We start from the raw sequence: 15000 nt of genomic DNA on the forward strand, positions 1-15000 counted from the left end.
TTTCCCTTTTCTTCTTCCTGCATCCTGCTCTAATCCACCTCCCTCCTCGTTGCGCACTTCTAAGCACGCCCAACCCCACGCCCAAACCCCCGCCCAAACTCACACCCACCATCTCTTGAAGCGCCCACGCACCCACACCACACGCACTCACGCATTCATTGTGGTTGTGGCACTTGTTGTGTTGGCTCTCATTCAATTAATTGGTTTGGTCAATAGGTCGTGTTAATGGCGGGGAAGGGGAGGGGGGGGAGGAAGAGAGGGGAGAGGGTGAAAAGAGGAGGGGAAGAGAGGGTGGGGGGAAGGGGAGAGGGAGAGGGGTTGAGAATGAAAAGAGCGAGAGACGAAGGTTTACGTGGATCAAATTATGGAAAATATTTTTACATTTTAGGACTTTTCTCTCTCTCTCTCTCTCTCTCTCTCTCTCTCTCTCTCTCTCTCTCTCTCTCTCTCTCTCTCCTCTCTCTCTCTCTCTCTCTCTCTCTCTCTCTCTCTCTCTCTCTCTCTCTCTCTCTCTCTCTCTCTCTCTCTCTCTCTCTCTCTCTCTCATTCTCTCCCTCCCTCCCTCCCTTTCTCCCTCCCTCCCTCCATCCTCACCCCCTTCCTCCCTTTCCAGCTCCCTCTTATTTCTAGCGTATTTTGATATGTTGGATGGAGTTGGAGAAGAGGGTGGGGGTGGGGGGAGGGCATAGCTAGTGGAGAAAGTGAATAGGAAAGAATATATGAATGAATAAATATTTAAGAGCATGATCGACAGGAGTAGCGTGCGTGTGTGTGAGAGCGTTTACTAAAGATGGAGTGAGGGAAAATTATTTCGCTTTTAATTTTCCTGATTATGAATTAATTGGGCAATTAATCAATTATTTCATTACGCCATGTTGGAAAACATTTTTCACCCCTAATTGATTTGGTCGAAATATGATTATTTTAGAACACAAGTAAAGGGGGTTTGTAAATACTGAATAACCTGACGATTTTTTTCTTTTTTTTTCGATTTATCATTGTTTTTCGTTTATATATATGATACTAAATGTTGGGTTGTATAAGGATAGAAATATAGATGAACGGTAGTTAGATGTTTAGACAAACAGACGAACAAAAGTAGCTTAGTGGGCAACCTAGGCGACTTTCACTCTGAAGATAACAAGTCAATTACATTCAACTAGCCAATTACACAGTTTGTGGTGCGGATTTTATTAACCCAATTATTGACACCTTTCCCTCCTCATGGTGCCGTAATTTGCCGCAATTACGCATCTAATTAGGCATTTGCAGAATCATTATTGCCTCTAAAAGGTGAAACCAATGGCTATCACTTTGGTCATAGGGGGACACAGGGAGATGTGAGAAGGGTTGTGTGGGTAGCCTGCATTGCTCACGCACGCACGCACGTATGTGTTTTTATGGTATATGTGGTAAGGAAATCTTGTCCCCTGGTGGAGGGATATATATATATATATATATATATATATATATATATATATATATATATATATATATACATATATTTGTCTTATATGTGTAAAATACATATATGGTAGATATATACATACATATATACGAACACAGTGTACACACACACACACACACACATATACATACATACATACGAACACAGTGTACACACACATACACATATACATACATATATACGAACACAGTGTACACACACACGCACACATACACACTCACAGGCACACTCACATATACATATACATACAAACATGCACGCACGCACACAAACACACACACACACACACACTCACACACACACACAGGCACACACACACATACACACATACACACACACACACGCACACGCACAACCACGCACACACACACATACACAGACACACACACATACACACACACGCACACACACACACACAAACACACACACATACACACACACGCCATCTGGTACGCCCACTAACATCGTCGACGTAACCCAGGCAGCTGACGACCTCCCCCCCCTCCCTGCACCCCCGCCAGCGTTACCAACAACCCCGACCATGTGACTCACCACCCCCACCCCCGCCCTTCCACCAATGCTAACCCCTTCCTCATTTGCCTTCAGGCTATGGCAACATTGGTTAGGGGGCGTGGAGGACAGAGAGAGAGAGAGACAGAGAAGGAAAGAAAGAGAGAGAGAGAGAAAGGAAAAAAGAAAGAAAGGAAAAGAGAGAGAGAGAGAGAGAGAAGAAAGAAAGGAAAAGAGAGAGAGAGAGAGAAGAAGGAAAGAAAGGAAGATAGGAAAAGAGAGAGAGAGAGAAGAGAAAAAAAAACATAGACCAGAGACACCATCAGATCTTAATATTAGGATAAAATGCAAATGAAATTAATTTAGTAATACAATAGTACTACAAATAGAAATGTTAAAACGCCAGCAACCAAAAAACAAAAAACAAAAAAACATTCAACTAAATAATCCAATTCAATAACCCGAACGGAGGAAACAGCGAAGCAAAAAGTTTGAAAACGTGAACCAAAACAAAAAGTGAAATGTTGCAGCCTTTGCAAGATAAAGGGGCTTCGGATAAAACAAGAAGCGGCGACGTAAGGTTTTGTATATTGAGTGACGGACGGCAAGGGAAATAAAAATGGCAAGGAATAAAATCGAGAAAAATGTCTTATATAGGGGAAGGGAGTTTTTTTTATGTGAGTGGGTCGGGTGGGGTGGGGGGGAGGGGTTGGACCTGCTATATGCGTGTGTGTGTGTGTGTGTACGTGTGTGTGTGTGTGTGTGTGTGTGTGTGTGTGTGTGTGTGTGTGTGTGTGTGTGAGCGTGTGTGTGTGTTGTGTGTGTGTGTGTGTGTGTGTGTGTGTTTTAGAAATATAGGAAGAGGGTAAAGGAGTGAGAGGACAGAAAGAAAAAGTGTATGTGTATGTGTGTGTATGTATGTGTGTGTGTGTGTGCGTGTGTGGTTTTAGGGTTTAAGGGAGAGAGGGTTAGGGTTCAATGGAGTGAGAGTTAACGGGAGGGGAGAAGTGAGGGAGAGAGGGAGGGCAGATCGGCACAATGTTGAAGAGGAGAGGGAGGAAGGACCGTTAACTGTGGAGGAAAGAGAAAGAGAGAATAGGAGAAGAACATGTTTCAAAATTTCTCATTTATAGAGAGAAGATAAAGATGAGGAGAAGAAAACAAGGAAAGGAAGAAGAGAAAGTAATAGAAAAAAGAGGTGAGGAGGGAGTGGGGGGAGGTGAGCTTCCATTGTCATGAAGGAGAGATTGATGGATGCGTTGAAGGAGAGAGGGGTTAGGAGGGGCGTGGGGCGGGGGTGGGGGTGGGGGAGAAGGTGATGGACGTGCACATCAAGGGCTATATGACCCCCTAACACCCCCTCCCCTCCCCTTCCAACCGGCTTCCGCGCATCTTCCCTTCACCCATGCCTCACACACGCCCCCTCCTCCCTCTCCCCATCCCCTTTCTATTCCCTCACCCCCCCTCATTCCCCCGAAAGCCCCCCCTCCAAACCTTCCCTCACCCCCCTCCCCCAAAGTCCCCCTCGGACCGTGGCTCGTCCTCAATGGTTTAGACTTTGAGGTTGACAGGCAATTTGGTAAGTGATTACTCCGTGATATTTACTCGCGAACGGCCGAGGGTAATCTAGAGTGACGGGCTTTGGTGAGGGGAAAAGAGAGACAGAGAGACACAGCGAGAGAGAGAAGAGGGAAAGGGGAGGGGAAGAGTTAAGGGAGGGGAAAAGAGGGAGAGAGGGGGGAAAAGAGAGACAGAGAGACACAGCGAGAGAAAGGGAGGGAAAAGAGACAGAGAGACACAGCGAGAGAGAGAAGGGGGAAGAGAGACACAGAGACACAGCGAGAGGGAGGGGGAGGGGAAAGAAGAGGGACAGAGAGACACAGTGAGAGAGAGAGGAGAGAGAGGGAAAGGGGAGGAAGAGTTAGGGAGGGAAAGAGGGAGGGGAGGGAAAAGAGAGAAGAGAGACACAGAGAGAGAGAGAGGAGGGAAAGGGGAGGGGAAGAGTTAAGGGAGGGGAAAGAGGGAGAGAGGGGAGAGAGAAGGGAAAGAGAGGGCAGAGAGACACACGAGAGAGAGGAGGGGGAAAGGGGGGGAAAGAGTTAAGGGAGGAAAGAGGGAGAGAGGGGGAAAAGAGACAGAGAGAACAGCGAGAGAAAGGGGAGGGAAAGTGTTAAGGGAGGGGAAAAGAGAGACAGAGAGATAAAGGGGGAAAGGGGAGGGAAAGAGTTAAGGGAGGGAAAAGAGAGGCAGGAGGACACAGTGAGAGAGCGGGAGACTGGAAAGAGAGGCAGTAAGAGAGAGAGAGAGAGAGGGAGGAAAGGGGGAGGGGAAGAGTTAAGGGAGGGGTAAAGAGAGACAGAGAGACACAGTGAGAAACAGAGAGGTAGAAAGGGGTAGGGAAAGAGTTAAGGGAAGGGAGAGGGTGTGTAGAGGAAGCGAGAATGATAGAAAATAGGTTTTTATGATATTTTAGATAAAGATTGGGAATGGGTCGATAGCCATTTTATTTCGTTTGTCTTTATGGTACAAAATCTTTTATATAAAGAGTGTGCGCCTGGAGAGAGAGAAAAAAAAACTAATTATATTAAAGGGAGTGAAAAACGACTGGTCTACCTTCTAAAAGAAAACGGAAAATTACAAAGGAAAACGTTGACGCTGACGTTTGTTCGATTTTTTCTTTTTTCAAAGATCTAATTCCAGTTTTTACAAACATTTCACGTGGCAGCTTTTAAAAATATAAATAAATTGAACCTCTCCCCAGCAACACCAGAGGAATTTATGGCTGTGTCCTCGACGGTCCATCGGCCCAATGCAGTCGTTAATCCGTTGGTCCATTTTTACGACATAAATAAATCCCCAAATATTATGACGTAAATCCCCCCTCCCCCCTCTCCCCCCCTCATCCAAATATAGAACGCGTGACATAAAACGAAAGAGTCACTCGATGGATTGGCGCGACGGCCATTTGAGCAGTTGAAAACGACCAACGACCCAACGGCTGAGGTCGGGCGGGCCAGCGGTCTTGTAGCGGACACCTGCAACTGTCTCCTTTGAAGGATTTAGGAGAGGGGGAGAGACACCGCTGGCCAGGGGAGCGTAACCTTCCACTGGATGGCGCTGGGTGCGGGGGGGTTGGGGGGAGGAGGAGGGGGAAGAAGATTTGGAGGAGGAGGAGGAGGTGGGGGAAGAAGAGGTGGAGGGAGGAGGATGGGGGAAGAAGAGGTGGATGAGGAGGAGGAAGATTTGGAGGAGAGGGAGGAAGAAGAAGAAGAGGAGAAGGAAGGAGGGCATGTGGAGGAGGAGGAAAAGGAGAAGGAAGATGAGAAGAGGAAGTGAAGATACAGGAAGAGGTGAAAGAGGGGAATTGGGTAAGAAGGTGGAGTTGGAGTAGAACATGTAAGTAGTGAAGACGAAGGGAGAGGTGGAGTAATGGACAAAGTTGAAAGAGTATCAGAACAGAGAAATACCTAAAGGAATAGAGAAAGAGTAGAAGAAGAAAGATAAGACCACCATAGATGTTGAATCCATTAGAGTAAATCCCAAGAGAGAGAGGGAGAGGGAGAAGATAGATAGAGAGAGAGAGAGAGAGAGAGAGAGAGAGAGAGAGAGAGAGGAGGGAGAGGGAGAGAGAGAGAGGGAGAGGGAAGAGGAGAGAGAAGGAGAGAGAGAGAAGAGAGAGAGAGAGAGAGAGGAGAAGAAAAAAGGGAGAGGAAGGTAGAGGAACGAGACACCAAGAAGGACACAGCCCGAGTCGAAGGATGGGTGCAATATCGAAATGCATTTCACGGGCGGACCGGAGGAAGCGGGTGGCGCCATCTGTACACGTTCCGCCGGAGATAGTGTCATTTGTGCTGCAGTGACAACGGCGGTGGGCGTGTGAGGAGAGATAGATAGATAGATAGATAGAGTGAGAGAGATAGATAGAGTGAGAGTGAGAGAGATAGATAGAGATAGATATGATAGAGAGATAGTGAGAGAAGGAGATAGAGTGAGAGAGATAGATAGAGAGAGAGATAGAGAGAGAGAGATAGAGTGAGAGAGAGAGAGATAGAGTGAGAGAGAGAGATAAGATAGAGAGAGAGAGAGAGAGAGGAAAGGAGAGAGAGAGAAGGAAGAGGGAGAGAGAGAGAATGAGAGAGAGAGAGAATGAGAGAGAATGAGAGAGAGAGAGAATGAGAGAGAGAGAGAAAGAGAGAGAGAAAGGAGGTCGATCTATAAGGAGGAACAGGTAGAGAGATGGAGTGGGTAGGAAGAGAAGAAAGGAAAATATTGAGAGGAAGTGAGTGAGGGAGTGAGGAAAAGGGCGAGGGAAAGCCTGTGAAGAGAGGAGTGAGAAAGGGAGAGAGAGAGAAGAGAGGGAGAAGAAAGCGCTCGTCCTGATACATATTAGACGACCTAAGAGAACCTCGTATCTTATAAGAGGATTCGACCAACAAGCCCAGAATCCCCTCTCTCTCTCTCTCTCTCTCTCTCTCTCTCTCTCTCTCTCTCTCTCTCTCTCTCTCTCTCTCTCTCTCTCTCTCTCTCTCTCTCTCTCTCTCGTAACTTAGAATTCCTGCTTCCATTATCGAATAATTTATTTTCACTCTATCAGGGGATCCATTTTTTCCCAGAGTTTCTGTTCGTTTTCTTTATGGTCGTTTTCTCTCTCTCCCCTTCACCCTAATCCCAAATTTTCTCCTAGTCGTCACTCCATTCTCAACTCTCCTTTTAGCCTTTCCTCTAGTCTTCTCTCTCTTCTTTACGCCTTCCTTCCAATCTCAAACTCTTCTCATCCTCCGGTTGTTATCCTACTTTTCTCAGTCTCCAGTTTTCTTCCAGCCTTCGCTTCTTCCACTCATCATTCTTCCACCATTCCTCCTCCACCCTTTTTTTTCCCGCCCCTTCATTCTCCAATTCTCTTTCGACCTTCCTTTTTCTCACCCGAACGCTCTCCACCAGTCTCCAACGTTCTTCCACTATCTCCATCCTTTCCTCCCTTCCACTCTTCACTCCCTCTCTCCTCTCACTCTTCACCCCCTTTCCTTCCACTCTTCACCTTCTCTCCTTCCACTTTTCACCCCCTCTCCCCTCTCACTCTTCACACCCTCTCCCTTCTCACTCTTCACCCCTTCTCTCCTTCCACTCTTCACCCCTCTCTCCTTCCACTTTTCACCCCCTCTCCCTCTCACTCTTCACACCCTCTCCCTTCTCCTCTTCACCCCCTCTCTCCTTCCACTCTTCACCCTCTTCTCCCCTCTCACTCTTCACCCCCTCTCCCCCACTTTCACCCCTTTTCCCCTTCCACTCTTCACCCCCTCTCTCCTTCCACTTTTCACCCCCTCTCTCCTTCCACTTTTCACCCCCTCTCCTCTTACTCTTCACCCTCTTCTCCCCTCTCACTCTTCACCCCCTTTCTCCTTCCACTCTTTACCCTCTTCTCCCCTCTCACTCTTCACCCCCTCTCTCCTTCCATTCTTCACTCCTTTTCCCCTTCCACTCTTCACACCCTCTCTCCTTCCATTCTTCACCCCTTTTCCCCTTTCACTTCACCCCTTTTCCCCTCTCCCCTTCTCCCCCCCCCTCCCAACGTTTCTAATGCGAGTTTATGGTTTAGAATCGGAACGTTTGTCTCAATTTTGTGTTGTTTTGAATCCAATTTGCACGCGAAGGTTTAAGGTTTTGTTCGACCGTCTGTCAACCTGAGGCACCGTAATTGTTATTGTATTTACAGAATATTATTGTTATTATCAAGACGAAGGCGGAGTGTTATGAAAACGGCGTTTGTTTTTTGTTGTTGATATAGCTGTCAAAATAAGAAGGTGCGCGATGATAACGTTGGTGTTATTTGTAGCAGTGTGATCGTGTTGGTCTTGTATCTTTATTGTTAAAGGGGCCTGTGGTTCGTGTTTTGCGTGTGTCTGTGTGCGTGTGTGTACGAATATGTGTGCATTTCTGTGCGTGTGTGTCTTTATAAAGTAAAGTAAAGAGAGGAAAAAGGGGGAAAGAGAAAGAGCAACTAGAGAAAAGATAAAAAAATACGGGAAGAAGAAAGAGAGAATGAATATTAGGAAAAGAAAGAGAAAGAAAGAGAAAAAATAGAGACAAAAAGAAGAAAGAGAAAAAGACGAAACAGACGGATGAGAAAGAGAGAGAATGAAGCGAGGGAAGGAGAGAAAGCCCGTGGGAAGGGCCCCTTGGCCGAGACGCAGCGCGAGCGTGGAGACCTAAGACCTTCCTCCCCCCCTCCCCTCCTCACGCCCCTCCCCACGCCCCTCCCCCGCTAACATCTGCGTGTCTTATATTCCATTAAAGAAAACTCTCTCGCCGTGACCGCTGCCATGACCGCAACGGCGTGTCCGGCGACCGTGCGGCGGCGGCGGGATCGGAGGCACGTTTTCTCACGGGCGCCTCACCCCGCTTCCGGCCGCGCGAACCGAAGGCGCTGGCGGGGGAGGCGGGGGCGATGGTGGGGGAGGCGGAGGCGGGGGATGTGGAGGCGGAGGCGATGGTGGGGGAGGCGGAGGCGGAGGCGATGGTGGGGGAGGCGGAGGCGGAGGCGATGGTGGGGGAGGCGGAGGCGGGGGAGGCGGAGGCGGAGGCGGGCGATGGTGGGGGAGGCGGAGGCGGGGAGGTGGAGGCGGAGGCGATGGTGGGGAGGCGGAGGCGGAGGCGATGGTGGGGAGGCGGCGGAGGCGATGGTGGGGAGGCGGAGGCGATGGTGGGGTAGGCGGGGGCGGAGGCGGAGGCGATGGTGGAGGAGGCGGAGGCGATGGTGGGGTAGGCGGGGGCGGAGGCGGAGGCGATGGTGGGGAGGCGGAGGCGGAGGCGATGGTGGGGGAAAGCGGGGGCGGAGGCGATGGTGGGGAGGCGGGGGAGGCGGAGGCGATTGTGGGGGAGGCGGGGGCGGAGGCGTTGGCGGGGGAGGCGGAGGCGGAGGCGATGGTGGGGGAGGCGGAGGCGCTGGCGGAGGCGGGGGAGGCGGAGGTGGAGGCGATGGTGGGGGAGGCGGAGGCGGGGAGTCCCCTGCGCGCGGAGCCTCGGTGCCAGGGAGGGAGGCGGTGGTGGTGGTGTTATTGGGGTTGTTACGGTTTTGATATGAATATGATTATTGTTATGTTTGTTGTTATTGTTAGTAGTACTAGTTTCGTTATCATTCTTATTTTCATTACAATTGCTATTTAAATGTTCACCGTCTGTGTGTTATTGTTACTGTTATTGTTGTTTAATATTGTCTAAATCAATGTTATTGTTATTATGATTAGCTGTAGTAGCATCATTTTCATTATAATCATCATCATGACCAATTTCATCATCAACATCAATACATCATCATTATCATCATTACTGTTATTCGTGCTAGCATTATTATAAATTACTATTAAATACTTCCCTTCCTTCTTTATTCTAATGCATTTTTCCCAATACTTACCTTTATAATATATATATTTTTTCTTATCACCACTCTTTACATTCTTTTCTTCCCAGACTAAACCATTTTACCCCCCCTCATGCCTTCTCTTCCTTCCCTTTTTTTGTCTCTCCATCCCTTCTCTCTTCTTTGTCTCCCCTTTTTTTCCTTCCTTCGTCTCTTTTTTGTGTTCCTCCTCTCTTTCTTCTTCTTTCCCCTCTTTTCAAATTCCCATTCCTCTCTTTTCCCCCTTTTTTTTTTCTTTCCTTTTTTCCCCATTCCATTCCTCTTTCCTTTCTTCATTTCTTTCTCCTTTTATTCCTCATTCCCCATTCCTCTCTCTTTTCTTCACTTCTTTCTCATTCCCCATTCCTCTCTCCTTTCCTCTTTTCTTCTTCCTTCCCCTTTCCTTTTCTTCCTTGTTTGTCCTCTTTGTTGGCTTATTTTTCCTCTTCACCTCCGTTTTTATCGTTTCTCTTGCTGTTTCCCCTTTTTCTTCTTTTCTGTCTCTCTCCCATTCTCTCTCTCTCTCTCTCTCTCTCTCTCTCTTTCTCTCTCTCTCTCTCTCTCTCTCTCTTGGTTTATTTTTTCTCTCTCTCATCTCTTTCTCTCTTTTTTCTCTCTCTCTCTCTCTCTCTCTATCTCTATCTCTCTTTCTCTCTCTTTCTCTTCCTCTCTTGTTTTTTCCTTTTTTTCCATTCTTCTTTTTTTCATCATTCCTCTTTATCATTTCTCTCATTTATTACCCTCGTCCTTTCGTGATCACTTTTGCCATCCCTTTTTCTCTTCATTTTAGTTTCCTCATTCCCCTTTCTCCTACTTCTCTCCTCCCTTAATTTCCACTCCACTTTTCTCTCTGTTCCTTCTCCATTCCTCTCTCTATCTCTCTTTTCCTTTCCTCATTCCTATTCTTCTTCGTTTTCACCCTTCCTCATCTTCTCGTCCGTCCCTTCTCCATTCCTCTCCTTTTCTCTCTTCCCAGTTCCTCTTCTTATTTTTCTCTGTACCTCCGTTTTCACTCCTCTTTTTCCTTTTCTTTCTTCCACTTCCTCTTATTTCCTCTGTTGGTTTTCATCCTTCCCTTTCCTCTTGCTTGTCCTGTCCCTTCCATAAACGTTTCCCTTTCTTTTTATCCCCTGTTTTCCATCCTCTTTTCTCTTCTCCCAGTCCCCTTTCCTCTTATCCTATTCGCCGTTCCTCTTCTACTATTCCCCTTTTCCATTTACTCTTCTCCCATTCCCCTTTCCTCTTCTCCTATCCCCCCTGTCCTCTTCTCCCCCATAAACTTTTCCCTTTCCTCTTCTCCCATTCCCCTCTTTTCCTCTCCCTTTTCCTCTTCCTCCTATTCCCCCTTTCCTCTTCTCTCATTCCCTTTCCTCTTCTCCCATTCCCCTTTCCTCTTCTCCCATTCCCCTTCTCCTTATTCTTCTCATTCCTCCTTCCTTTCCCATTTCCCGCCGTGTTTCTTGTCCTATCCCTTCCATAAACCTTTCCCTCTTCTTTTTCCCCTCTTTCTCCCACCCTCTTTTCCTCTTCCCATTCCCTTTTCCTGTTCTCCCACTCCCTTTTCCTGTTCTTCCATTCCCTTTCCTCTTCTCCCATTCCCCTTTCCTCTTCTCCCATTCCCCTTTCCTCTTCTCCCATTCCCCTTTTCCTCTTCTCCCATTCCCCTTTCCCCTTCTCCTTATTCTTCTCCTTCCTCCTTCCTTTCCACCTTTCCCCTTCCCCTCATTCCCCTTCTCCTTATTCTTCTCCTTCCTCCTTCCTTTCCACCTTTCCGCCGTGTTTCTTGTCCTATCCTTTCCATAAACCTTTCCCTCTTCTTTTTATCCCCTCTTTTCCCTCCCCTTTTCTCTTCTCCCATTCCCCTTTCCTCTTCTCCCATTCCCCTTTTCCTCTTCTCCCATTCCCCTTTCCCTCATTCCCCTTCTCCCTATTCTTCTCCTTCCTCCTTCCTTTCCACCTTTCCGCCGTGTTTCCAAGCGACAGGTGTTCTTGTTTGCGAGCGCGGTTAGAGAGCGCTGTCTCGGGGGCTCTGCGTGACGGCATGTTGGTATTGATAATAGATTAAATTGCGGGTTGGGAAGATATCTCTGTCTGGGCTACAGAACTACTTATTCTCTCTTTTTATTTATTTTTTTTTTTTTAGCTTTTTTTTATTAGGTTTCTGTCTTTTTTTTTTGGGGGGGGGCTTTCTTTTGCCTTGAGGGTTCTTTTTTTTCTTTATTTTTTATTAGGTTTCTGTCTCTCTCTTTTTTTTTTTTTTTTTTTTGCTTTCTTTCTTTTGTCTTGAGGGTTGTTCTTTTTTTTTTTTCTTTTTTTATTTAACACCGTTATATTTATCTTTCCTTTCTGTATTATTTTTTTTCCATTAGTCGTAATTACTGTGTTCTTTTGGGATCTGCATTTTTTTGCTGTATTTTTTATTTCGTTATTCTTTTTTCCTTTTTATTATGGCCTTTTTCGGCTTCATTGCGCTTCCCGATGGGCCTTTTAGTGTCTGTGGTGGTTTACCAAACAAAGCTTCGCAGATTGTGATGAATGATCAGTAAGCATATCATCATTAATTGTGATGAATGGAAGTACAGTCAGATTACATGCGATCTCTCCTTTGGTTTGCATCTCTCCTTTCATCATTTCTTCATCTTAATTTAGTTAGAGTTGGTTATCATTAATAATATTTTTGTCGGCCTTCATATTTGGGGCTTATTATTACTGCCTTGTTCGCCTTCGTATTCGGGTTATTGTTGTTAATGCTACTTTGTTTACTCTCCTCTCCGGGCGACGAGACTAACAGCTCCTCTGTTTACGCGTGCAGGCAGTGAGTGACTGGTCGGCGGCCACAGTGATGGTGGGTGACAGGCGGCATCCACTGCTGGCTCAGATGCCCGCCCCGCCCACCCACGCCCAGAGACCGGGCATGGTTGGGGTTCCGGGCGTGGGCGTCAAGCTCATGCAGGAACCCGGCTTTGCCGCCCACGACTCCCACCTGTACGCCCACCGGGACCCCCAGCAGGCGTCTGGAGGCGTGAGGTACCGGGAGGATCACACGGCGTCCTCGTCCTCGGCCTCGGCGCAGGGCCTCAGGTACTTCCACATGGCCGCCGCCGCTGCAGGAGGCGCCGTCGGGGAGGACGAGGGCGGCAGGCGACAGAGGGCGCTGTCCCCGGGGTCGCAGCACTCGGCGGCCGCCACGTTCTTCGCAAGGTAAGCTCCCGCTCCTCACTCTTCCCCGCACGAAGCAGCCAAGGCGCTGGGGACGTGCCTAAGCCCTGACAGGCCTCACGTCCCTCCGCCTCTTGCCTCATTTGATACATCTCGAAAAATGTGTAGATTATATAACATCAAAAAAATACAAAGAAAGAGTTCATACTTGAGGTCTGCGTCTTCTGAGTACTACTCCAAATCCTAAGCTATTACCTCGTGCAAAGGACGGATAATACAGCATTTACATCTCGCCCATAAAGGTGTCAAAAGACGAAAATCATTACCTACATTATGAATAGAATATCTGACTCTCCTTGCATGAATAACATGTCTGCTAACGGATACTTGATATTAAGAAAGAGCTCGTGAAATTGCATATATAAATAAGTATATATCTGTACGTCTTTGCATTATAATTAATCTATTACAAGACGCCTTCCTCAAGAATTATGCATGAATTTAAGGCCCTCCAAGGAAAAGATTATTAAAATTCATGAACAGTTAGTCAATCAGTCATTGATGATGCATGCAGGAAAGTCATTAAGTTGCAATGCCCAAAGATTAATCCAGTGCGATCGATTAAGAGGATTACAATTATTCAAAGGGGATGCTATGAATAATATATATAGTACGTTATAGTAATTTTTCAGTGTCGAGAGTTTTTTTAATATCCTCAAAAAAATATTAACTCATATAGAGTCTTTTGGTTTCCATGTATTTAGAACCGTGTGTATATTTGCGTTATGGGAGCGTTTGGGAAGGGGCCGTGTGTGTGTGTGCGTGTGTGTGTGTTTTGTTTTTATTTGTGTGTGTGTTTTGTTTTTATTTGTGTGTTTTGTTTTTATTTGTGTGTGTGTTCTCGTCTGTGTATGTTTTTTGTGTGTGAGAGCGTGTGTGTGTGTGTGTGTGCATGTATGTGTCTACGCGTGTATATTTATGTACGTATGTATGTGTATGCGTTTAGAGACGCGTGCTTATGAATACCTCAGTCCTCCCTCAAGATAAATACACGCAAAAACGAAGGGGAAAAAAAACTTAAACCTTCTTCAAGGCGGCTACACTCATGCCATTGAAGGTGCTAAGGTCCATATGTAACTTATCAGACACGGAATTATGGTCTTACAGCCCTGGCGCCGCCTTAAGTCACCAAGTCAACATAACTTGTGACCGATATGAAGACCCTTTGCCGGCTGGGGGTAGGGGTGAAGGGGGTGGAGGGGGCCGGGGATGTTTGGTAGCCACTTTTCAGGGAAAAATATGCAAGACCAGAATATTTAAATCGTGTACATTTTGAGTCCTTTTTTTTTTTTTTTTTTTTTTTTTTTTTTTTTTTTTGACTCTGAGGTATTAATAAACGCGCCGGCCATTTGGTCCTTCGGTAATGCAGTCGTTCACAAAGAGAATATACCATGATTTAAAAAGGTAAAGTATGTTTTTATGTCAATATCATTGGTATAATATCATCCGAGGTACTCAACATGCAGGGGAAATATAACGTATAAGCGTCTTGCACCTTTTGATTTCGATGTTGCAGACTTATTAACGAGATTTAATCCTCAAAAATCGACGTTTTTTTCGCTTGTTCTCTCCTTTTTTCTCTATGTTCTTTTGGGTTGCCTCACTCCATGACACATCTTTCTCTCCCTATTACCCTTCCCCTTCGTACCTCCCACCCCCACCCCCACCCCCGCTTGTGCTCACGTTTGTTTACATCTTGAGGGTTTGAGTTCGTCGTGTTTACGTCAGGTTCCTTCGCCGTCTCTTGGACCTTCGTCGTCTTCTCTCTTTCTCTCTTTCATTCTCTCCGTGTCTGTGTCCTTGTCGTTCTTTTCGCCCTTTCGTTCTCTCTTCTGTTTTAGTTTCGTTTTTTTGTATTTTATATCTCCTCTCCTCTCCTCCTCCTCCTCCTCCTCCTCCTCCTCCTCCTCCTCCTCCTCCTCCTCCTCCTCCTCCTCCTCTCCTTCGCCTCCTCCTTCCCTCCTCCTCCTCCCCCTTAATCTCTTCTTTCCCTCCATCCTTCTTCTCTCTTTTTCCTTCTTTTCCTTATCATCCTTCTCCATCAGAAAACCCTCATCCTTCTTTCAGCCTGCGCTCCCCCTCCTTCCCTCCCTCCTCCTCCTCCTTCCCGCCGCCCTCTCCCCTCCCCCCCTCCTTCCCTCCCCTTCCCTTCTCCCTCCTCCCTCCTTCTCGCCGCTCCCCCCCTCCGTCCCTCCTCCTCCCCCCCTTCCCTTCCTCCTTCCCCCCTCCTTCCCGCCGCCCTCGCCCGTGCCTTCAAAAAGACCGCTGCAGTCGCTTGCTGTTATCCGCGTCACTGCCCTCGCATTCACAAGGACAAATTTATAGTGTCACCTACGCGTTGCCTCATCTCGCCGGGACACGCACACGCACGCACACGTACACCGACGCACATGTACACTGACGCACA

General features: G+C 47.2%; 1 protein-coding gene across 5 annotated transcripts in view; it reads left to right on the forward strand.

Annotated features, from left to right (window-relative positions):
• Window positions 1–15000, forward strand: part of LOC113824009 (uncharacterized) — a 1204662-nt gene that overhangs the window by 623277 nt on the left and 566385 nt on the right. For all 5 annotated transcript variants that reach the window (XM_070131819.1, XM_070131817.1, XM_070131821.1 and 2 more), the window contains one exon: window positions 12187–12575. In XM_070131819.1, coding sequence (XP_069987920.1) covers window positions 12187–12575 — 389 coding nt within the window. The remainder of the gene's footprint in view (window positions 1–12186; window positions 12576–15000) is intronic.

The sequence above is a fragment of the Penaeus vannamei genome, chromosome 17, assembly GCF_042767895.1.
Source record: "Penaeus vannamei isolate JL-2024 chromosome 17, ASM4276789v1, whole genome shotgun sequence".
In the NCBI taxonomy this organism is placed as follows: domain Eukaryota; kingdom Metazoa; phylum Arthropoda; class Malacostraca; order Decapoda; family Penaeidae; genus Penaeus; species Penaeus vannamei.